At 42.5% G+C, this 25,277-nt stretch overlaps 2 protein-coding genes across 7 annotated transcripts in view; one reads left to right on the top strand and one right to left on the bottom strand.

Moving 5' to 3' along the window:
• Positions 1-7,726, top strand: part of elf1 (E74-like ETS transcription factor 1) — an 81,841-nt gene extending 74,115 nt beyond the window's left edge. For all 6 annotated transcript variants that reach the window (XM_029726073.1, XM_029726062.1, XM_029726108.1 and 3 more), the window contains exons 8-9: positions 1,718-2,083; positions 2,650-7,726. In XM_029726073.1, the coding sequence (XP_029581933.1) occupies positions 1,718-2,083; positions 2,650-3,439 (1,156 nt within the window). In that variant the 3' untranslated portion in view covers positions 3,440-7,726. The remainder of the gene's footprint in view (positions 1-1,717; positions 2,084-2,649) is intronic.
• Positions 7,727-14,429: 6,703 nt separating this feature from the next.
• The window catches only part of tnmd (tenomodulin), a 72,201-nt gene continuing 61,353 nt past the window's right edge, over positions 14,430-25,277 (bottom strand). The window contains exon 7 of the mRNA XM_029726049.1: positions 14,430-16,082. Within this exon, the coding sequence (XP_029581909.1) occupies positions 15,873-16,082 (210 nt within the window). The 3' untranslated portion in view covers positions 14,430-15,872. The remainder of the gene's footprint in view (positions 16,083-25,277) is intronic.

Below are 25,277 nucleotides of genomic sequence, written 5' to 3'. Positions count from 1 at the left end.
GTCTGTGCCCCTGCTGCAGTAAATAGTTTAATGTCTGTGCCCGTGTTGCAGTAAATAGTTAAATGTCTGTGCCCCTGCTGCAGTAAATAGTTAAATGTCTGTGCCCCTGCTGCAGTAAATAGTTAAATGTCTGTGCCCCTGCTGCAGTAAATAGTTAAATGTCTGTGCCCCTGTTGCAGTAAATAGCTAAATGTCTGTGCCCCTGTTGCAGTAAATAGCTAAATGTCTGTGGCCCTGTTGCAGTAAATAGCTAAATGTCTGTGGCCCTGTTGCAGTAAATAGCTAAATGTCTGTGCCCGTGTTGCAGTAAATAGTTAAATGTCTGTGCCCCTGCTGCAGTAAATAGTTAAATGTCTGTGGCCCTGTTGCAGTAAATAGTTAAATGTCTGTGGCCCTGCTGCAGTAAATAGTTAAATGGCTGTGGCCCTGTTGCAGTTAATAGTTAAATGTCTGTGGCCCTGTTGCAGTAAATAGCTAAATGTCTGTGCCCCTGTTGCAGTAAATAGTTAAATGTCTGTGGCCCTGTTGCAGTAAATAGCTAAATGTCTGTGGCCCTGTTGCAGTAAATAGCTAAATATCTGTGGCCCTGTTGCAGTAAATAGCTAAATGTCTGTACCCGTGTTGCAGTAAATAGTTAAATGTCTGTGCCCCTGCTGCAGTAAATAGTTAAATGTCTGTGGCCCTGTTGCAGTAAATAGTTAAATGTCTGTGGCCCTGCTGCAGTAAATAGTTAAATGGCTGTGGCCCTGTTGCAGTAAATCTAAATGTCTGTGGCCCTGTTGCAGTAAATAGCTAAATGTCTGTGGCCCTGTTGCAGTAAATAGCTAAATGTCTGTGCCCGTGTTGCAGTAAATAGTTAAATGTCTGTGCCCCTGCTGCAGTAAATAGTTAAATGTCTGTGGCCCTGTTGCAGTAAATAGTTAAATGTCTGTGGCCCTGCTGCAGTAAATAGTTAAATGGCTGTGGCCCTGTTGCAGTAAATAGTTAAATGTCTGTGGCCCTGTTGCAGTAAATCTAAATGTCTGTGGCCCCGTTGCAGTAAATAGCTAAATGTCTGTGGCCCTGTTGCAGTAAATAGCTAAATGTCTGTGGCCCTGTTGCAGTAAATAGCTAAATGTCTGTGGCCCAGTTGCAGTAAATAGTTAAATGTCTGTGGCCCTGTTGCAGTAAATAGCTAAATGTCTGTGGCCCTGTTGCAGTAAATAGTTAAATGTCTGTGGCCCTGCTGCAGTAAATAGCTAAATGGAAAATGAAGTAGGTGCTTCTAGATAACATAGACAACAAACTGCAGTATGTTGTGTTGTACCGACATAATACAATCTTATCTCACCTGCATCCCCTTCTCCTCTTGAAGGCAGTATTATAACATCAGTGTCTGTTATGAAACATAACTGAGAAAGATATTGAATACAGCGAGCAATGCACTCAGACCCCAGACATCCTTTGTACCAGGAGTTTAAGTCATGTCTCTCAGGTCAACATTATCAAGGACTAAGGCATAAAATAAATATTCAGTGTCACTTTATTCAAGGTGGACCTTATTCAAGCCACGGTCATGATCATTGAAAATACAGGCTAGCAGGGTAGAAAGGAAAGTTCTCCATTGAAGTCAATGGTGAAAAGTGCTGAAACTTTCCTGAAGTCTCTTTCTGTTTGTAATGTTACTTCATGTTTATTCAATGCCACAAACATCTTACCTTACCTGTCCCTACCTAAGGTATTACTACCAGCGCGGTATCCTGGCTAAGGTGGAGGGTCAGCGGCTGGTCTACCAGTTTAAAGACATGCCTCCTGACCTAGTGGTGATTGACGACGAGGACCCATGCCCCGACCTCACCTCTGGCTACGGGGGCCAGCGCCCCAGCCACCACGGCCGGGGAGGCTCCAGAGGGGGGCACGGTAAAATCCATGCCCATGGGCACCGTCCTATATCGGTAAAACAAGTGAAGAGAGAGCCCATTGATATGGATGGAGGGCTGTACCATGAGGTCAATGGTAAACAGGCAGAACACATGATCCAGACGGTCCACGTGCTGCAGCCCAACCAGAGGGCGGCTGTGCCGGCCTCCACACACACTTTGAGGTGAGAGATAGATGGCAACCTGGCATATGTACAAACACGCACATTCATACATGCACATGCATATCCATACACACACACACAGATTTTTAAAGCTCATATATAATGCCAGTATGTAACATAAAGCTACTTTTATGCCTAAAGATATGTTCTTACTATATTATAAACTGGGTGGTTTGAGCCATGAATGCTGATTGCCTGAAAGCCGTGGTATATCAGACTGTATATCACGGGTATGACAAAACATTTATTTTTTCTCTTCTAATTACACTGGTAACCAGTTTATAATAGCAATAAGGCACCTCAGGGGTTGGTGGTATATGGCCAATATAACATGGCTAAGGGCTGTATCCAGGCACTCCACGTTGCATATTGGCCATATACAACACCCCCTCTGGCTTTATTGCTTAACTATATCATACTAGAATAGTGTTCTATTAAAAGTGTGTGTCCAATGGAATCTGAACCTGAACTGTAAAGCACTTTGTGTCAACTGCTGATATAGAAAGCGTTTTATAAAATACATTTAATTGGTTGATTGATTGATCTGATCTCCTTTCTCTCCTCAGGACCATCAACATGCCTACCTCCGTCCCCATGGTCCTGACATCTTCCGGCCAGCTGCAACCCCTCCTGTCCAACGGAGACTCGTCCAGCCACTCCTCCCAGCCCAGGGTCATCCTCCACACCGTCCCCTCTACCACGGCGGGGGGCAAGGATGTCCTCACCATCCAGACGGCCTCCCTGGCCACCGGGACGGGCAGCCTCCAGGATCACCATCAGCACCCCCAGTTCCTTGTCACCAGCCTGGGCTCCACTACCACCACGGGGGTCCTCAGCTCCACCACGGCCTCCCTCAACGGCCTTCCCCGCATGGTCACTCTCAACACGGCCACCGGTCAGACCATGGTGGCCCAGCAGCCGGGTACCGTCATTGCTACAGTCCTCAAGTCCTCCAGCGGTGGCGAGCTCCTCCATGGCCTACACGGCATCAAGGAGGAAATGCTGGACCCCTACTACCTGCAGTCATTGGTTAATGGAGACCCGTCATTTGGCAAGGAGGAGATGGAGGCAGGGGAAGCAGAGCTCACCTACAGGACTGTGATCATCGGGAAGAACCAAAGCCTTGGACCGAGCCAGGGGGAGACTGGAAGCGAGTCCCCAGTGAACGGATACTTTTCCCAGGGAAGCAGCCCCAGTGAGGGCCTGACCCCCGTGGAGGAGCTAGAGGTGCGCGGGGAGATGGCCCTGCAGCCGGAGCACATGGTGGGGGTCAAGGGCCTCCAGGAGCTGCCAGAGATCACCGTCCACCTCCCAGCCTCCTTCATCCAGATCAAGGCAGAACCCACAGAGGTCTAGTAGACCACAAGCTGACCTTTATTGTCATGAGTCTTGTCCTGGAGGCAGAACTGAGTCATTTCCGCTAGATGGGCCCGCTGAAAAGTCAAAATTGGCTATATCGTAAAAATTAAGGAAGACAAAATCAGCTTTTTGATCTTAATTTAGGGTTAGGCATTAGGATTAGCAGTGTGGTGAAGATGAGGTTTTTTATTTGACCTTTATTTGAACAGGGAGTCACCATTGAGACCAGGGTTTCTTTCACAAGGGAGCCATGCACATACTATTCATAAGACAAAATCGAATTGAAATTAGATACAATGTAAAACAAACTAAAATACAGCACAACACAAATATTCAAGAAAAACAGTTACATTCCTTAGTAAGAAGTTCCCCAATTAATATTTTAAATTGCCCGAGTGGCACGACAATATCCAATTGTAATGTATTGTGTAGTTGGTTCCAGAAATGAGGTGTATTAAAACTAAAAGAGGATTTACTTATTTCTGTGGAGGCCACAAGGAACCTCAAGAGTTTGGTATCTCCTGATTTTATACTTTATATCATGTTTTATACTTTAACAACGAAGTGAGGTAAGTTGGAAGCTTGTGTAGTAGAGCTTTGTAAACAAGAAGGGAGTAATGAAGTGATATATGGGACATTAATGAGGACCAGCCAACCTTTTGATACAGGATGCAGTGACGAGTAATAAAGCGGTCACCTATGGAAAAAAAACTAATGGCACTATGGTAGATGGCATTCACAGGTTTAAGAGTAGTGGCTGCGGCAATCTGGTAAATGGTGTCACCATAGTCAAGAACTGGCAGGAAAGTTGACTGTACAATCTGCTTCCTGATATTTAGGGAGAGGCAAGATCTAGTAAGAAAAAGAAGCCCACTTTAAACCACTTTTTTAAACTATCTCATTCGTATGTTTTTGTCAATCCAAATGTCCAGATATTTATAGGTGGAATTCGATCGATGGGAGAACCATCCAATGGATAACTATGTAGTCCATCAGGTTAAGGTTAGGTTTAAAATCTGATTTTACGACTTAGTGGCTGTTCCAGCTAGTGCTCACTCTGCAGAGCTGCCTCCAGGGCAAGATTCATGACAATAAATGCCAACCTGCTAATAGGCCTGGACTCTCCATCAAAGCTGGACTATGGAATCAACATAAAGAAAGACTACCCAAAGGGCAATTCCACTACTTTTCAACCTCATTTTCATTGTCTACAGCACAGTACCATTGTCTACATATGTGTAAATGGCGCATTTGTACATTTTGTAGAAACAAATATAAAGTTAAAAAGTTCTACCCAACATCATCAAAAGTTAACACATTTAGGAACTTTCTTCTTATCTTTTTAACCACAGATCATAGAAACACGCTGTTTTTACATATGTAGACACTGGTATGGTGCTGGAGATAATGAATGAGGTTGAAAAGTGGTGGAATTGCTTTTTAACAAAGTTTCCTTGTTATTATCCCAATGATAATCTTATTTTGAAAAGCGATGGATTTTTAAATGTGGAGCGACAAACAGAGACCAAACGTTGGCCCCTGCAGGATGTTTTTGCTTACCCACTGATGTTGTGATCACGTGCCCAAATTTCAACATCAAGGGATTGTTTTGTGATGTGTTGTTGAAGGCTCCATAGTTCGATAGGCCCTCACTCGGATCAATCTACCTACCTACCTTGCTACTGTAAGTAGACCCGCCCCCTTCCCAAACCTGCCCCCACCAGGAGAACAGCCATTGGATAACCAGGGATCTATCCCACCACACGTGCCAGTTAGATTAGTAAATGTTCTACCTACCACTACATCTCATCAGACTTGTGTCAATGCTAACAGACAAAAACAGCAAACCAAAAACAGGAGATGGGAACTCATGTGGGAGAATGCAATGAAATCAGACTTGATGAGCAGAAAATGTGTCATTTCTACATGCCGTCTCCACTTTTGTTTAAGGAAGAATGATGGAAACGCACCTCACTGACCTTTTATGGAAGAGTGCCTTATACGTAAAGGTAAACAGTTCAAACTCTTGATTGGAAAAGTCTGTGAGGGGAGAAAATGACTGTTCAGATTGTTTTGACTCAAACGATTGTGACTTATCCGGAGTTTCCTCCATATCCCCCCATATTATAAGGTTGTCGATAAGGTGTGCTTTCCCCTCCATTACTCATGGCCTTACAGCAGTGTGTTACTATGGAAATGGGCATTTCCTGTCCCCTTGGACAGTCCAATCACAAACCTGTTTGTATGTAGCTGCAGACTTGATGCAGGGAGAGAGAGAGAGAGAGAGAGAGAGAGAGAGAAAGAGAGCGAGAGAAAATACGGGGAAAAAATAAAATAGATTTTACTAGCCTCCTATCTTCCCATTAAGGCCTTTAATCCTGTTTATATGAAATGGAATATATATAAATATATATAAAATAATAATATACTATTGAGATTCAATTTAAGGCCACAAATGTATTTATTTTGTGAATTTCTAAATTCTGTATAAAAAGGCACATTTGTTTGTTATTTACATATGGAAAACACGAGGGATAATATACAAAGTATATGAAATCAAATAACAGGAAGCTCATATGTCGGTGAATTGTCTTTTCCGAAAAGCTGATATGTTTTTATTTTAAGCATTCCATATAATCAGCGCAGCATTGACGATGATACTTTCTCTGTTTTGGACTCAGTGGTTTGCCCCGACGCAAATGATGGTCTCTATAAATATCTCTGTCCTGTATCATTTAAACATTGTGTTGTATGTGCTTTGGTTCTTCTTCCCTTTGTACAGCGGACATACCTCTAGCCTTATTCAACAGTCAAGTAGTAGAGATCAGTTGGTTAGATTCACACACCCCTGTCCAGTTCATTTGATCATTTGGTCATTTGGTCTCAATCAGGTCCTCTGTGACCTCTCCTAACCCAGTTACTTCGTGACGCATATTGTGACTCAACACCTGTTTTCCTCCCTACTTCTATGCATTTACATTTCTGGTGCTCTGCTCCTAGCTCTTGGTCTTTGGTCAGACTGGTGTCTGTGCTCTTTTTATTTGGTGTCCCAGTTTTGTTAAGGTCCTGAGACGTCAGGGTCTCTGAATGGCCATGATAGCCTGCAGATGCTAGTGTAAGTTAACCAATATTTATCCTGAGCGCTATCGTGGCTAAATTACTTTTTTTCACTGGAGCTGGAGTGAGCATCAGACCATCTGAACTCTAGCTCAGCATCTGAGGACAAGCTTTAATGCTAATTTCAGGGGAAATGGAGAGTCTGTGACGTGACTTCCGCTTTTGGACATTAACAAGGTGACACTCCATCTTAACTCCTCCACATTTACGGAATTGTTTCAACAGTGCAGAAGAGAACCTCCCATCTTCTTTTCCCTTCTCATCAGGTCCAGAAAGAAACGCCGCTCAGTCATTTATTTTATGCCTGCTTCGTTAGGTTATGCTACTTTTTAGAACTTGTGCCCAGGCATCAGTCTTATGTCAACCAAAGGGCTCTCTGTGTTGACAATCTGAATGTTGTACAGTACAAAGTTATGAAAAGTTGTGACAATCAATGCTCTCTAGGGTTACAAAAAGTACCAGAACAGTCTTTGGTGTTGATAATTGACTGCAATGAACTCTGTGGGTGGGGTTGACTGGATTTTCCTGCTTACAGACGCTTATGTTGTATATACAGGTATTTTCCTTTTTAAGCACTGTTGTATGTGAGATGTTGGGGTCTGTCCGCGCTGTCTGTCCGATCATTACGTTTTCCTTTGTCTTGGGTTTTCTGTGGTTTCCTCCTATGCTGAAACTAGATTAGATTTTTTTAAGAAAGAACATTTAGGCCCAGTGCAGTCAAAACGTTATTTTCCTGTGTTTTATATATATTTCCACACTATGTGGTTGGAATAATACTGTGAAATTATGAAAATGATGATAATGCCCTTTTAGTGTAAGAGGTGTTTAAAAAACCACCTGAAATGTCTGCCTGTTTTGGTGGGATAGAGTTTTGGCCTGCCTGATAACATCACCAGGCAGTGAATTAGTTAATAGACCAATAAGCAAGAGTTCCAATCCTCTCTGCCAATAACAGCTAGTTTTCAGTTTTCCACTCCCAGACAGCCCTATCAAAATTCATGCTTGAGAAATTGCTCTTTGCTAAGAATCTATTTTTGTTTCTTTTTGACCATTTTAATTGAAAACAATCACAGTAAGGTACTTAATTGTTACCCAGAAATTATTTTGGTATTGAGATGAAAACGGCTGCATTGGACCTTTTTAATAATAAAACACATTTTGCTTATATTCCGCTTCAGTGTTCATTCAATATACACTGAGTATACTAAACATTAGTAACACCTTCCTAATTGAGTTGCACCCCCCCCTCTTTTTCCCTCAGAACAGTCTCAATTCATTGGGGCATGGACTCTACAAGGTGTCAAAAGCGTTCCACAGGGATGCTGGCCCATGTTTACTGCAATGCTTCCCAAGGTTGTGTCAAGTTGGCTGGTGGACCATTCTTGATTCACACTGGAAACTGTTGAGTGTGAAAAACCCAGCAGCATTGCAGTTCTTGACACAAGCTGGTGTGCCTGGCACGTACTACCATACCCCGTTCAAAGGCACTTAAATATTTTGTCTTGCCCATTCACCCTCTGAATGGCACTCATACACAATCCATGTCTCTTTTTAAAATGATTCTTTAACCTGTCTCCACCCCTTCATCTACACTGATTGAATTGGATTTAACAAGTGATGTCAATGAGGGATCATAGCTTTCACCTGGATTCACCTGGTCAGTCTATGTCATGGAAAGAGTAATGTTTTGTATACTTAGTGTAATAGCCTGGAATCCAGACTGATTCCGCTACTTTTAACATCAGTCCGGCATTCAGTCTGGTTTAACCAGGCTATCAATATGACATGAAACAATATTACAGCCTGGCATTCGAACTGATGCACACGTTTCTTTTCAGTCTGGTTTAACCAGGTTGTCAATATGATATAAGACAATTAAAACAGTGTGGACAGGCTGTTTTGAAAACTGGGACTGACTGATAAAATAATTATACTATTACCTTGTCTCCTCTTTGATGAGCGTATTAACACACACTTTCACACAAGGTCAAATCAAACAGATGTTGGCGTGCTGCTCTCAGTATATCTTCCTCCACTGTCTCTGTCCCCATGCCAGGCTCGAACCAGTGATCCTCTGCTCACAAACACACGTAACCATCCTCCCTGACAACATACCAATCGATTGAGCCATACCAAAGGTACCAATTGGATAGGTCCATCGGCTATAGTTCAAGCTATAGTTCTTTACTCCGTAACACAGACACTCTCCCTGTTCTCGCCTATCAACATCTTGCTTAAAGGGAGCTCTGATGAGGGTCAGGATGTTTCCAGCCATATGTCCCTCTTCCCTCTTGTAAAAACAACAGAAAACCGTGGGCCTTCTAGTCCTACTGCAGCAAAAGAAACGACAGCAACAACTACAATATGTCTACATGAAACAAACTGGCAACAATTGAGATTTGAGCAAAAATAAGCTGTTCATTGGTGCAACTGAGGCTACGAATTGTGCTCAGGAGACAGACAGCCAAACCAGTCTGTTCTAGATAATAGCAGAAGCAGCTGTGCTGCTGGTTTCTAAAGGGCTACTTATGGGCTTTTATTGTACACATAATGGTATTGAAGTAGCTCCAAGCTTTGAAGTTAGAGAGCAATATTGCTGTGTACAATCTGTAACATGGGATTTGAAGAACAGGAGAAGAAAAGGCATTTCTACTGGAATGAAGCCTTTAGCAGGCCGAAGAGACTGATTGGACCGTACCTCGGAGTCGTCTTCCAGTTGCCGTAGGCAGATGAATACATTAGTCCAGCCGTGCTGGGGGACAGTGGAGGCTGTTGTCACTGCTGTGACCTACTGTGCAGAGCAGCCTGAGCAGTGGGTTGAGAATAGGGGAGAAGGGAAGGGGGGTGTACACTGGCTGGGATTGAGTGAGCCTCGGGTGGGGGTCTGCTGAGAGAGCTGACAGATGGGTTTGGCTGCTGTACCCCCCCAACACTCCATGCACGACACCCACCCCCTCTCCCCACACAGCTGCGGACCACACACTCCTGCAACGCCATAGGGTTACCCCACCAAACAACACAGAAAAACTGCCACAATACCACTTCCTGTCACCAACAATGACAGCATAAACCTTCGCCGATTGACCGTTGTCCTTATCCATATCGATGTAATATTTCAAAACCGTCTCCATTTTTGTTTCATGCTGTATCACACAGTGAGCTGCTAACTACCTTTTCACTCCACCTGACATGACCTATGGTGTTTTGACTTCAAAGCCAGCAAGATGCTAGTGGGATTATAAAGCTAATGAAAGACGTGTGTGTGTGTGTGTGTGTGTGTGTGTGCGTGCGTGCGTGCGTGCGTGCGTGCGTGCGTGCGTGTGTGTGTGTGTGTGTGTGTGTGTGTGTGCGGCAGTGAGTCAGAGTGCCCGGAGAGAGAGCCAGGCAGCCCAGTCCATCCGGAACCTGGGAGGGGAAAGGTCTATTTCCTGCGTCGCCTGCAGCCAGTGACACAGTGTGAGACGACCTAGCTCGCGCTAGTGAGTGTTTACTGCCGTGCCGCTCCACATGCCTCTCTCACGCGGAGCTGTTGAAGGATGACGGCTGACACGGTAGAGCCTCCAGCCTGTGTCGGGAACCATGGCGGAGAGATTATTCAAACATCAGGCCTTCAGTGCATCATGGACCAAGTACACTGACCCCACAACACAGCCCAAGCATAATAGTGTTTGTCTGTTGTCTCATGGCCTAGCAGTACTACTGCCATGCACTGTGCTCTGCCTAGCAACCCACCTTAACTGTAATTTGGCCATCTGAGTGACCACTGGGCTCTGAATATATGAAAGGATTTTCAAAGGAGAGGCTCTCTTCTCTCCATAGATGTTGATATGTGCTGTTATTTGAATTTGACAGCTGATTCAAAGTTTGAGTTAGAAAAAGCAAAGAAAGGCATTGACGTACTCAAGTTGACAAGTTAAACCTTAAAGCAAAGGGACCCTGCAGGTAACCATAACGCAACACTTGTGGAGATCAGTCTCAAAATGGCCATTCTGTCATGAGACCACAAGATGGCACTAGCAATACATCTGTAACACTATCCGCCTGACAAGCCAAATATGTCTCTCCCCTCTCTCATAGAGAGGTAAATGACACTGCAGTTTTGATGTGGTAACAAAAGGAGTGAATTCACAAGTGTACACTACCGGTCAAAAGTTTTTGAACACCTACTCATTCAAGGGTTTTTCTTTATTTTTACTGTTTTCTACATTGTAGAATAATAGTGAAGACATCACAACTATGAAATAACACATATGGAATCATGTAGTAACCAAAAAAATTAAACAAATCAAAATATATTTTATATTTGAGATTCTTCTTATAGCCACCCTTTGCCTTGATGACAGCTTTGCACGTTCTTGGCATTCTCTCAACCAGCTTCATGTGGTAACAGATGTGCCTTCATAAAAGTTAATGTATTTGAGCCAATCAGTTATGTTGTGACAAAGTAAGGGTATACAGAAGATAGCCCTATTTGGTAAAAGACTGTCCATATTATGGCAAGAACAGCTCAAATAAGCAAAGAGAAATGACAGTCCACCATTACTTTAAGACATGAAGCTCAGTCAATACGGAAAACTTCATGAACTTTGAAATTTTCTTCAAGTGCAGTGGCAAAACCCATCAAGCGCTATGATGAAACTGGCTCTCATGAGGACCGCCACAGGAATGGAAGACCCAGAGCTACCTCTGCTGCAGAGGATAAGTTCATTAGAGTTGCCACCCTCAGAAATTTCAGCCCAAATAAATGCTTCACAGAGTTCAAGTAACAGACACATCTCAACATCAACTGTTCAGAGGAGACTGTGTGAATCAGGCCGTCATGGTCGAATTGCTGCAAATAAACCATTACTAAAGGACACCAATAAGAAGAAGAGACTTGCTTGGGCCAAGAAACACGAGCAATGGACATTAGACCGGTGGAAATTTGTCCTTTGGTCTGGAGTCCAAATTGGCAATTTTTGGTTCCAACCGACATGTCTTTGTGAGACGTGGTGTGGGTGAACGGATGATCTCCGCATTTGTATTTCCCACTGTAAAGCATGGAGGAGGAAGTGTTATGGTGTGGGAGTGCTTTGCTGGTGACACCGTCTGTGATTTATTTAGAATTCAAGGCACACTTAACCAGCATGGCTACCACAGCATTCTGCAGCGATACACCATCCCATCTGGTTTGGTCTTAGTGGGACTCTTATTTGTTTTTCAACAGGACAATTACCCAACACACCTCCTGGCTGTGTAAGGGCTATTTTATCAAGAAGGAGAGTGATGGAGTGCTACATCAGATGACCTGGCCTCCACAATCCCCCCGACCTCAACCAAATTGAGATGGTTTGGGATGAGTTGGACCACAGATTGAAGGAAAAGCAGCCAACAATTGCTCAGCATATGTGGGAACTCCTTCAAGACTATTGGAAAAACAACATGATTCCATATGTGTTATTTTAATTTGTATCTTTTATTCTACAATGTAGAAAATAGTAAAATGAAGAAAAACCCTTGAATGAGTAGGTGTTCTAAAACTTTTGACTGGTAGTGTAGGTTAGTGGGCTGTAGTACCTGTTACTAGGCTAATTGTTCGGCCAGTCAGGCGAAGCAAGCACTTCCAATACTGTTAACCTGGTGGACTGAACTTGACGGCTCCATGGCTGCAGTATGGATCCTGCAGCACTGTTTCTCTTTTGCACGCCTGCTCTGCTCAACACAATGCTAAACAAGCTTCCAGGGATTTTTTCCTAGATGCTGAATAATTTACACGAGGAACATGGACGTGAGGGATTTACCTTTGAAACTACTGATTCTGGTGTTTACTATGAGTGGAGTCATAGATACAGATGTTAATGTGTAGCTTGTAGTCATCTGGACAGGGTATGTTGAGGAACGATACACCTACTCACAAATTGGACAATTCACATTTCAACAGCCAAACAACGATTGTCCTCAGTCTCCTAACTATTTAATAGAAAATTCATCACTCACGAATCGGGTACTAATCAGAATCTATTGCTCTCATGGCATTAAAGATGGAGACCAATTGAGATTTAATTCATGGCAAATTTGACAGTTATGGGCCAACTTGATATTGTTACACCCACCAATCATTAGTGGGGAAATCGTATCAAGTCATTGTCTAACAGAACAACTTTCGCCTGTCTCCTTTTACCTTCAGAAATCCTCTATTATGAGGGGAGGGGAACAACAGTAGAATAAATTATAAGGTGGATATTATACAGATTGACTTCCATCGTCTCTACTCACTGGCCGAGACTCTCAAGAAGGAGTGAAATGTTCTCCGTATTACTATTGCTGTAATATCTGTGTCACATTCCACCGTCAGAGTGAGGTGGCCCATTCGAAATGACTCTCAAGGCTCCCATGGGCAATTTACTCTCACAACCACACAATAGCCAAGCCTGAATCTCCTGGGAAACCTTGTTGGATTGACAATGCATGAGACCACCGGTTATCAAACATAATATCATAATAAGATCAAACATATACTAGTGCTCAGATAACCTAACCATTTTTATACGCAATCAGTCCATCGTCTTGCTTTTTCTGTCTGTTTGACTTTCTCTGTCTCTCTGTCTCCCTCTCCTGCTCCCTCTCTCCCTCTCCCTCCCATTCTCTTTCCTTCGTTTACCATGTCTGTTGCTACAGTATACTGATTGTGTCAGCTTCAATACACACAGCAGCATGACGTGATAAGGGAAAAATACAGGCAGAACAAAATACATATCAACACAAATTGTATATTATTTTCAGAACCGCCTTGGGGCATGGCGGAGCTGCCTGTCGGCACATTTGAAGTATGTTTGCAATTATTGCATTTGTTAACGCCTGACACTATTTTTACTCGACATGTTGCCCTTGGCCATTGACATTATTGATTTGAAAATACAATGTGTTTGCAGCTTGAACTTCAAGTTCTTTACTTCCGCCTGTTAATACATTAACATAAGTAATGAAGTTGAGTTTAGACTTAAGACAGACACAGTCAATTTGCTTATTTTCGCAATATGTTTTACCTTTTCGAGGTCGATTGTTTTTTTACCTTCTGAACATTCTAAATGTAGAGAACCTACAGTATGTTTAATGCAACATTACTGGGAGGGTACATCGCTTGGAGGGAGGGTACAGAGAAATTGGATGTACTTCAAACCAACATGAATCAAAGTGAAACCGGCTCTAACTTTTCTCATCTGTCTTTTTACCTCTTTTGTTGTTTTGGTTAAAGAGCATCTATTTAGGTTTCTTTTCGAGGAAGGATATTAGTAACACTTCTTATGAACAACCTATATAATACATTATAACAACATCTGTTCTAATAACCGTGCTCATAAACATCTATAACTACTTTCATAGAGCATTATGAACGGGATGTATAATGACTTTTGAAGCAAAGTGGCATATAACTTAATCAATACATTTTGGAGTCAGGACATGTCATAGATTTAATAGAATCTATGACATGTCCTGACTCCAAAATGTATTAAGTTATATGCCACTTTGCTTCAAAAGTCATTATACATCCTGTTCATAATGCTCTATGAAAGTAGTTATAGATGTTTATGAGCACGGTTATTAGAACAGATGTTGTTATAATGTATTATATAGGTTGTTCATAAGACCCTCAAAGGTTAATAATAGATGTGTGAACTGCAGCATTGGACCATTTGAATGTATGGTATTGGACTTTTTTCCACCAATGTTGGAATTTCAGCCAGTAGAAACCTGAATATGGCATCCATATTAAGAAGTTCCTCAGTTGTCAGGTGAAACCATTATATTAGTTATCAGACAAAACGTCCTAATATGGATGCCGCATTGCTATAGTAACTTTGAATGCAAATTAAGACTCTTTACCTCAATATGAGTAGCATTAGATGTATTTTAGTTTCAAAATACATTTTAATTGCATGTAATTGATAATAACTTAAGCATGTCAAGCCATCATACAGTATCTCTTATGGTTGCAGGAATATCTATGCCGGTAGAATCACTGTTCAGAGCATGATTACTGTGAGCTATTGAGCAACGGAGAAAAATTTGCAGATTACATTACATGATGGTAATTGAGCTGTGGCATAATTATGTCATTTACAGCCATTACAGTTAAAAGAATGCTGCTTAAAATAACAATAATGACTTTACTTCAAATAAAGATTGGCAAGTTGAATTAGAAGTATGAAGCATATCTTTAGCCGCTGCTTTATTATAATTAGTCGACTCACTCTGATAGTTTTTTGTTATGCATTTATATACCTCCTCATCAATACATATATATTTCAAGTTAAACATGCTAATTGTAGTAAACAATAGTCAAAACAGATCATTCACAAAAAATAGGACATATATTATTTTTAGTCTAGAAAGGGTTAAATGCTCTTGACAGAGTGAGCAGGCTACAGCACTTCAGTATGTTCTACATAAAATACATTGTTGGTTGTCATAGGCCACAGCAGACGTGGGTTCAAATAGTATTTGTTTTCCTTCAAATACTTTAGCTGTGTTTGTCTTGTGCGATTGGACCACCGGGATAGTACCAAAAATGCAAACCCTGATCGATCTAGCACTCCAGGAAAGCTCAATCAAAAGCTCAAAGTATTTGAAAGAAATCAAATACTATTTGAACACAGGTCTGCTCCACACAGCAAGAGAAAGTCGGTTACACGCCACCCATAAAAAAGATTAAGAAGGAAATGAAATGAGAAAGAAATGCAGCCCCGTGAGAAGCAGTCAAAACTAGCTCTTTAGCTACTGTTACAAATTCTTAAAAAAATATTTAATATATGTTAAAAGAAAAATCGCACTTCAGCACACCGATGACACATCAAGGCCTTTTAGAGAAATCACCTACATGCTCCCAAAACTCCATTTAGACTTATGAGAGACTGACAGTAGATTTGATTCTTTTCAAAGATAGGATGCATAATAATTCTGTACTAGAAATGTTTTGATATCACAAAGGCTTTGGAATACTGATTGGGGAGAAGCAAGGGGTGCATTCATTTTACCTCACCGAATGAACCAGTTAGGCGGAGTTTGCACCTTAGGACCAATGTAATTGTCTCAAATGTGCAAACTTCCCCCACCTGGTGCCCCGGGTGGGCCTAGGCTGGGTTTACACTCTACCAAGCGTTCACAAAAGCAAAATGTCACTTACCCTTGCTTAGAGTTAATACAAATTCTGGCATGCACTAAAGACTCTTTGCGTTTGCTGAGACACTAAGCCTACTGCAGTGTAAATCCAGCCTTAAATGAACGCACCTGTTATTTGTGCTGAAACATAGTTGAATCCAGTTCCACTATCCAATCAGATCCTCCCGAGCATACGGGCTATCCACCAGTTGCAGGGCATGATGATCTGACAGATGACACGTCCTCCTTGGTAGTAGTAGGGGTAGGGGTTGAACCCCCCCAGAGGCTCGTAGTAGCGCTGGCAGTAGCGGTAACCACGACGACAGTGCTGGCAGCAGTAGCCATGATCATCCAGACGGTTATCCAGCTCAACTCCAATGTCTCTCTGTGAAGGACAAACGGCAAGTCAATGAGAGGAAGGAAAGAAGTTAGGTGCTTTAAAGGACAGGTGATCCACACAAAGGAAAGCCAGAGAGACAAAGATCTTGAGAACATTTAATTTGAAGTATAGATGGGATGGATTGCTTACACCTCACTGGCAAGGTTTATTTTTCTGTGATAGCTAAATGTTTCTCTTTTTTTTTACTTTAGCTTTCTCTGTTCAGTGACGTGTGTATACGTTTCTTTTCCCTGTGAATACCAGCTCTCCCAGAGCAGAGACAGTCAGACAGCGGATTGGATTGGGTGAATTGATGTTCTCGCTTCGGTTGTGGGTCAGAAAAATATATGTAGAAGCAGCTAAACAGAAGAGAAAGATTAAAATGGATGTCTAAGGTAACAAATGGACAAAATGTTTCCACCATTGACTGTGACACAGGGATCAAGATAGCATTGGAAAGTTATGTTAGTGGTAGTATTACTCTTAGCTTCACCATGCTCCATCTCACATCCCAGAGTCCTCTGCTCCTTTCTCCCAGGGCTATCTTCAATCAAAGTGACTCTGACACTGCCGGTTTCCGGGATAATTGCACTATTTCTTTCATCTCTGACCTCCCTCTCCCCCCCCACTGCGACCCACGCGAGCTGAGTCAAAATGGCCGCCACTCCTCCATTAGAGACTACAAATTAGAGGCTCTCCGTGGGCGCACTCCCCCTGACCTTGACTTTAAGTGGATGGCACATTCCTAAAGCAATTAGCCGAGTAATGATCGCCTAACAAGGATCTTTTTATTTGCTTGTGCCGACTGGGTGTGAATTTATATAAGGGCCAAATGAAAGCCAAACGAAAGGTAAATTGGGTAGAATTAATGGCCCTTGGGTTTTTCCATTGTGCCGGTCGGCCGGGCGCATGCCCTCTCCAGACGGTGGTAGGGCTGAGTGCCATGCCTTTGATCCAGGGAGACTCTGAATTGGGTTCAGAGAAGTGCCAGTTAACTCTCCGCCCCTAGTTGTGGCAGCGGCTGCAGCAACCCGTCTCAGAGCAGCACAAATACATTCGACCACGTTTTCAATCTCCTGCAGCGAGTGAATCTGAGTGAATCTTCACAGACAATTCAGCACTGCCTGGTTAAATAGCCTTGATGAAAGAGACCATTTCTCCCTCTTTTGGACTTTACTTCTGGGAGAAGCGGCCATGACGCTTTGCTTATGAGTCAGTCTTTCGTAAGAAAAAACAAAACAGAAATCTATTGAGAGGGGGAACTGAAAATGCGAGGTCATTGTTTCGCCCCAGTCTTTCAAAGGGCTGGGGCACATAGGAACACGACTTTGACTCTGATTCCTCCTCTACAGTAAATTATGGGCAGTGTGGACTGGAGGCTGTTTGGCTTTCCTATAAAGGCAGTATTAGGCACAGGAAATAGTTTACAGGCCACTAAATGGTCCACGGTCTCACAGATGTTGTTGACTCCACTGTTTGTGGCTGGAGTTAAGCTACATTCACCCTCCCAGAATTTTTGGAGCCAGCATAATATAAACACAACAAATAGTGCAGTAGGTAGGATTCAAATCACGAATCAATCATCACAACTGCTGTGACAGATAAACGTACTAACATTACATACTCCTAATACGGAGGACTAACAACTCGGAAAGAGAAAAAAAGGTGATATTTAAAATATGTGTTTTGATTTATGACTCTGACAATGGCTGGTGGGCGATTGTTGATTGATGATGTTAGTCATGTTTAGGGTCATCAGCTGCAAGGCAACAATCTATTATGGAGAAAACACAAAAGCTGTCACTGCAACAGACAATAATCTTATCAGCCGCCTCACAGCTAAAACTGTGATGGTATGGAATCCAAATCCAGAGCTTCAGTTTGGGAAAATTAATGGAAATATATTTATTCAAATGATGAGTGATTACAAAAACAAACAGACAATTGGCATTGTACCTCCGAGACAAATTAATCAGAGGCATCCTTTTTAAAAACGGAGCACGCATATTAATCATTTTGGCTTCAAATTCCCCTCTTCAACAGGATGTGGCGGCGGGTGATTGGAATGGGGCACCGTGGGAAATCTGGGGCCGTCACTCACAAACAAGTGGCATTAACGAAGGGTAAAAGTCATTACCCTCGCGCTCTGTCTGATATCTGACTTGGTCACACACCGAAACGCGTCTCACGCGTAACATCATATCAGAGATTTGATCAGTCTGTCAAGTCAAACTTTCAGTCAGTCATTCAATAATGAGGAAGCGAATCAAGCCGCGACAACTCCTTCAATTTCCACACTACTGAGTGTTATTTTACACACGCTGATTACTGTTCTCCTTGTGGTTTGAAACACACAAGCCTCGTTGCTGTTATTTAATCATCTATAACAGAGCTGATCATCACAGTCTCTTTGATATTCTATTAAAACACCAGGGACAACATTTCCATTTCATACTGTCACATGACTGTAGGTGTTGGGATTCGTCCCAAATGGAAACCTGTTCCCTATATAGTGCATTACCTTTGAACAGGGCCCATAGGGAATAGAGTGGCATTTAGGACACACCCTAGGTATGAGATGCAGCATGAAATGCTAGGCTAATATGCAGAAGGCACTGCCTTGTACTCCCAGTGCTAGTTGTGTCGTCTTATATCAACCACATGAACTTCATTATGCAGGCAAGGGTGAAACCTGTAATGGTTAAGCCAAGGGGAAGTAAAATATGAAATATATTAAAAATATGCCACTAAGCTTTTATCCTGAGCGACTTCCATACATTTTTAGTAGGTGTACAATATGTAGACCTTGGCATCACTAGCACCAGACGCCAGGCTCTTATCAACTGTGCCACACAGGCCAGGAAGTATCTGTGTTTACAGTTTGGCGTAGCCTTGCTCAGGGAGGAGAGGAGGTATTTACAGCCTCTGTTCACCCTCGGTCTCCTGTGAACCATCACTGCCCACTCAGGGAGGACAGGCTCTGTTTACCCTTGGTCTCCAACCTCCACTCATGCCCGGGCATCCTTGTTTTTTTCAACGCTAACCTTGCCTGCCAAAGAGGCCTGGGCATTGGTACAGGGTCACACTATGGCTCAACCCAATCACCCAATCTCCAACCGGCCAAAACACGTTTGCAAAAAATGATGTGTGCCGGCTGGACAGACTGAGGCCTGCTTCCCAATCATATCTGAAGGCTTATCCTTCCCCCGTCTAGGTGAAGGACAGTAATGTGGCTTCTCCAGCGCTGCCGGATGATAGTCGGAGAGCTGTCCAGTCGGAGAGCTGTCCAGTCGGAGAGCTGTCCAGGGCCGCTGCTGCAGCGCTGTGCGAAGGCTCTTCCGTGGTAGCCGCGGCTAAAGGTCGGCCCCATATATCTCCCCACCTCTGTCACTGCTACTTTAATGATTATTAGTCAGGTCGCTTCGAAATTACCTGCCGAAATACGTAATCAGGGGCCCCAGTGGCCGTCAGAGGAAAGGCCACGGTGGATGCCAGATCAGGTGGAGGGGTGCGGGGGTCAGAATCAGCGCTCTACAAAAGGTCTACGTCTATGTTGGCATCCCACTGTCATCAACAGCATCTTCAGACTCATCCCACTGTCATCAACAGCATCTTCAGACTCATCCCACTGTCATCAACAGCATCTTCAGACTCAGCCCACTGTCATCAACAGCATCTTCAGACTCATCCCACTGTCATCAACAGCATCTTCAGACTCATCCCACTGTCATCAACAGCATCTTCAGACTCATCCCACTGCCATCAACAGCATCTTCAGACTCATCCCACTGTCATCAACAGCATCTTCAGACTCATCCCACTGTCATCAACAGCATCTTCAGACTCACCCTACTGTCATCAACAGCATCTTCAGACTCATCCCACTGGCATCAACAGCATCTTCAGACTCATCCCACTGTCATCAACAAGCATCTTCAGACTCACCCCACTGTCATCAACAGCATCTTCAGAGTCATCCCACTGGCATCAACAGCAACTTCAGACTCATCCCACTGGCATCAACAGCATCTTCAGACTCATCCCACTGGCATCAACAGCAACTTCAGACTCATCCCACTGGCATCAACAGTAACTTCAGACTCATCCCACTGGCATCAACAGTAACTTCAGACTCATCCCACTGGCATCAACAGTAACTTCAGACTCGCCAATTATAAATTGCTGCCTCCCCTCCGTCGGTCACAAAGGCCTTTGTTATCTGTTGGGCCCACAAACACTGACTAGCGGTGGCCTTGGAATGGGCGGGTTGGAGCTTCATCTCCCGGTATGCTTTAATTGCATAGCATTGCAGCTTTGGCCATAGAGGATGAGCAGGGAGGAGGGGAAGGAAGAGAGGAGGAGAGGGGAGGAGGGAAGGAAGAGAAGAGGAGAGGAGAAGGGAAAAGGGAGGAGAGTGAAGGCAGGCAGGCAGGTATTCCTGGGCCTGGCCTGATAAATGTTAATATTATGGCTGTATGTTTGTGTGTGTGTGTATGGGTGCGTGTATGGGTGTATGCGTGTATGGGTGCGTGTATGGGTGCGTGTCCATCTGTCCCCTGGTTCCTCAGAACTCAAAACCATTCTTCCTTTTCTGGAATGAGCTTTTAACGCTTACTTAAACAGTCTGGGTGGTCTATACTGTGTGTGTGTGTGTGTGTGTGTGTGTGTGTGTGTGTGTGTGTGTGTGTGTGTGTGTGTGTGTGTGTGTGTGTGTGTACATTTACCTTTGAGTGCATGATGTGTGTGTTGCTGTTTGTGTGTGTGTATGCATGTGTGTGTGTCAAGGGTAACTAATCATGGAGCACTAAGCCGCTCACATGCACAAGAAACATGGCATTTTGTCCTCTTCCCTCTTTGTTTCCTTCCATGATAATTAAGGCATGATTAATAAATGTGCCGTATCTATTCAGTAATGAGTGACCTTAGGAGTGCTGTTTTGCACGACGTTCGTACAAGCTGCCTGCTAGCTACCTGCCTTTGCCCGAAAAGAAAGCAAAAAAGGCTCTGGCTGAGGCTGTGGGGAAAACATTGCTGCCTTTGAAGGCTAGATATTCCTCTCCATTAATGTAGAGACATTAAGAAAGTCTTAAGCAAGGCAAGTTCATTTAAACAGATATATAGAGCAATTTCTATGCCCTGTGGTACATCAAGACAAGTCTGTTTTATGCTATGAAATTAAGCATCAATTAGCAAGAGTCAATTTCTCTGCAGGAATAAATGAAGGAGAACTAGGCACCACCGTGGCTCGTATCACCTAGTGTGGTGCTGGTTTGCATCCAAAATGGCAGCTTATTCTCTATATAGGGCACTAGAAAGTATTCACACCCCTTTACTTTTTCCACATTTTGTTGTGTTGCAGCCTGAATTTAAAATGTATTAAATTGAGATGTTGTATTGCTGATCTACACAAAATTCCCTATAATGTCAAAGTGGAATTCAACCACAAAGACTAGGGAGGTTTTTCAATGCCTCACATTGATGGGAACCTATTGGTAGATGTGTAAAACTTTTAAAAGCAGACGCTGAATATCCTTTTGAGCATGGTGAAGTTATTAATTATGCTTTGGATGGTGTATCAATAAGAGGTCGACCGATTAATCGGAATGGCCGATTAATTAGGGCCGATTTCAAGTTTTCATAACAATCGGTAATTGGTATTTCTGGACGCCGATTGTGGCCAATTTTTGTATTTTTTTTTACCTTTATTTAACTAGGCAAGTCAGTTAAGAACACATTCTTGAAGGCCTAGGAACGGTGGGTTAACTGCCTTGTTCAGGGGCAGAACGACAGATTTTTACCTTGTCAGCTCGGGGATTCAATCTTGCAACCTTCCGGTTACTAGTCCAACGCTCTAACCACCTGCCTTACATTGCACTCCATGAGGAGCCTGCATGGCAGGCTGACTACCTGTTACCCGAGTGCAGCAAGAAGCCAAGGTAAGTTGCTAGCTAGCATTAAACTTATCTTATAAAAAACAATCATTCTTAACATAATCACTAGTTAACTACACATGGTTGATGATATTACTAGTTTATCTAGCATGTCCTGCGTTGCATATAATAGATGCATTGCCTGTTAATTTCTCATCGAATCACAGGCTACTGTCACGTCCTGACCAGTAAAGGGGTTATTTGTTATTGTAGTTTGGTCAGGACGTGGCAGGGGGGTGTTTGTTTTATGTGGTTCGGGGTTTGTTGGGATATGTGTTTATGTAGAGTGGTGTTTGTTTAGAGTATTCCGGGTTTTTGGTTATGTTCTATGTTTTGTATTTCTATGCTCTGTCTATGTTGTGTATTTCTTTGTGTTGGCCTGGTATGGCTCTCAATCGGGAACAGCTGTACATCGTTGTTGCTGATTGGGAGTCATACTTAGGTAGCCCTGTTTTCACCTGTCCTTTGTGGGAAGTTGTTTTTGCACTGCTGTGTTTAGCCTGTAATACTGTGTGTTCATTCGTTTTCTTGTTTTGTTGTTTTTACGTGTCTCAAATAAAAGTTAATATGAGCACTCAACCCGTTGCGCCTTGGTCCACTATATGCGACGACCATTACACCTACTTCGCCAAACGGGTGATGATTTAACAAGCGCATTCGCGAAAAAAGCACTCTCGTTGCACCAATGTGTACCTAACCATAAACATCAATGCCTTTCTTTAAAATCAATACACAAGTATATATTTTTAAACCTGCATATTTAGTTAATATTGCCTGCTAACATTAATTTCTTTAAACTAGGGAAATTGTGTCACTTCTCTTGCGTTCCGTGCAAGCAGTCAGGGTATATGCAGCAGTTTGGGCCGCCTGGCTCGTTGCGATCTGTGTGAAGACCATTTCTTCCTAACAAAGACCGTAATTAATTTGCCAGAATTGTACATAATTATGACATAACATTGAAGGTTGTACAATGTAACAGCAATATTTAGACTTAGGGATGCCACCCGTTAGATAAAATACGGAACGGTTCCGTATTTCACTGAAATTATAGTTTCCGGATTTGACCATATTAATAACCTAAGGCCCGTATTTCTGTGTGTTATTATGTTATAATTAAGTCTATGATTTTATATTTGATAGAGCAGTCTGACTGAGCGGTGGTAGGCAGCAGCAGGCTCATAAGCATTCATTCAAACAGCACTTTTGTGCGTTTGCCAGCAGCTCTTTGCTGTGCTTCAAGCATTGAGCTGTTTATGACTGACTAATCAACTCCCGAGATTAGGCTGGTGTAACCGATGTGTAACCGATGTGAAATGGCTAGCTAGTTAGCGGGGTGTGCGCTAATAGCGTTTCAATCGGTGACGTCACTCGCTCTGAGACCTTGAAGTAGTTGTTCCCCTTGCCCTGCAAGGGCCGCAGCTTTTGTGGAGCGACGGGTAACGATGCTTCGAGGGTGGCTGTTGTCGATGTGTTCCTGGTTCGAGCCCAGGTAGGGGCGAGGAGAGGGACGGAAGCTATACTGTTACACTGGCAATACTATAGTGCCTATAAGAACATCCAATAGTCAAAGGTATATGAACTACAAATGGAATAGAGAGAAATAGTCTTATAATTCTAATAATAACTACAACCTAAAACTTCTTACCTGGGAATATTGAAGACTCATGTTAAAAGGAAACACCAGCTTTCATATGTTCTGAGCAAGGAACTTAAACGTTAGCTTTTTGACATGGCACATATTGCACTTTTACTTTCTTCTCTAACACTTTGTTTTTGCATTATTTATACCAAATTGAACATGTTTCATTATTTATTTGAGGCTAAATTGATTTTATTTATGTATTATATTAAGTTAAAATAAGTGTTCATTCAGTATTGTTGTAATTGTCATTATTACAAATTTTAAAAAAATTGGGCGATTAATCATATCGGCTTTTTTTTGTCCTCCAATAATCGGTATTGGGATCGGTATCGGTATCAGCGTTGAAAAATCATAATCGGTCGACCTCTAGTGTCAATCCACCCAGTCACTACAAAGATACAGGCGTCCTTCCTAACTCAGTTGCCGGTGAGGATGGTAACTGCTCAGGATTTCACCATGAGGCAAATGGAGATTTTCAAACAGTTATAGAATTGAATGGTTGTGATAGGAGAAAGCTGAGTATGGGTCAACAACATTGTAGTTACTCCAACATACACTTGGAGACAAATTCACCTTTCATCAAGATAAAAACCTAAAACACAAGGCCAAATCTACACTGGAGTTGCTTACCAAGACGCCATTGAATTTTCCTGAGTAGCCTAGTTACAGTTTTGACGTAAATCGGCTTGAAAATCTAGGGGAAGACTTGAAAATGTCTGTCTAGCAAAGATCAACAATGAACTTATCAGAGCTTGAAGAATTTTTTTAAAGAATAATGGGCGAATATTGTACAATCCAGGTGTGCAAAGCTCTTAGAGACGTACCACAAAAGACTCACATATGTCATTGCAGCTACAAAGTATTGATTCAGGGGTGTCAATACTTAAGTAAATTAACTAATTCTGTATTTAATTTAAAACAAATTAGCAAATTTGTGTAGATGGGTGTGAGAAATCTATTTAATCCATTTTGAATTCAGGCTGTAACACAACAAAATGTGTAATAAGTCAATATGTGAAGGCACTGTACTTTTGACCTAGTTCACTATATAGGGAATAGGGCGTTTTATTTCGGATGCCCTATAACCAGCAAGCAAAAATTGGATCTGTGAAAGTTGTTCTCAAAAACTTTCCAGTCATGGTGATGATCATAGAATGTTTGTATAAAACATTAGCCTGTTATTGCAAGAACATTATTCACCACCGGTTCACCCATCCACTTTATATGCTGCATACTTCTGGGCCCATATTTACAAGGTATCCAAGACCATGAGTGCTGTTTTTCAGATCATAAAAAATAAGCCAGGCAGGACCATATCAACCGTCTCAAAGTAGGAATACTTAAAAAAAAGAAAAGTTGAACAGTATATTTTTACACCATGTTGAATTTTTTACAGTTAGTCTAAATTCTGTATTTCTGACTAGATTTATAAATCTGGACGAAGTAAAGACATCCTCTCTTTTAGTAGAGTTTATATATGAGCCTCTAGTTAAACAAATAAATAAACACGGTTAATAAAGAATATGTGGAACCTACAATTTTCAGATCTGCAGCAAGATCATTAACCCGCTGCACCAGGGGATAGCTGTGCTCTTGTTGGTTTTTCAGTCAAATGCTCAATCAGGACAC

Source organism: Salmo trutta, chromosome 3 (assembly GCF_901001165.1).
Source record: "Salmo trutta chromosome 3, fSalTru1.1, whole genome shotgun sequence".
Classification (NCBI taxonomy): domain Eukaryota; kingdom Metazoa; phylum Chordata; class Actinopteri; order Salmoniformes; family Salmonidae; genus Salmo; species Salmo trutta.
Note: the sequence above shows the minus strand (reverse complement) of the source record. Positions and strands in the feature narration are given on the sequence as shown.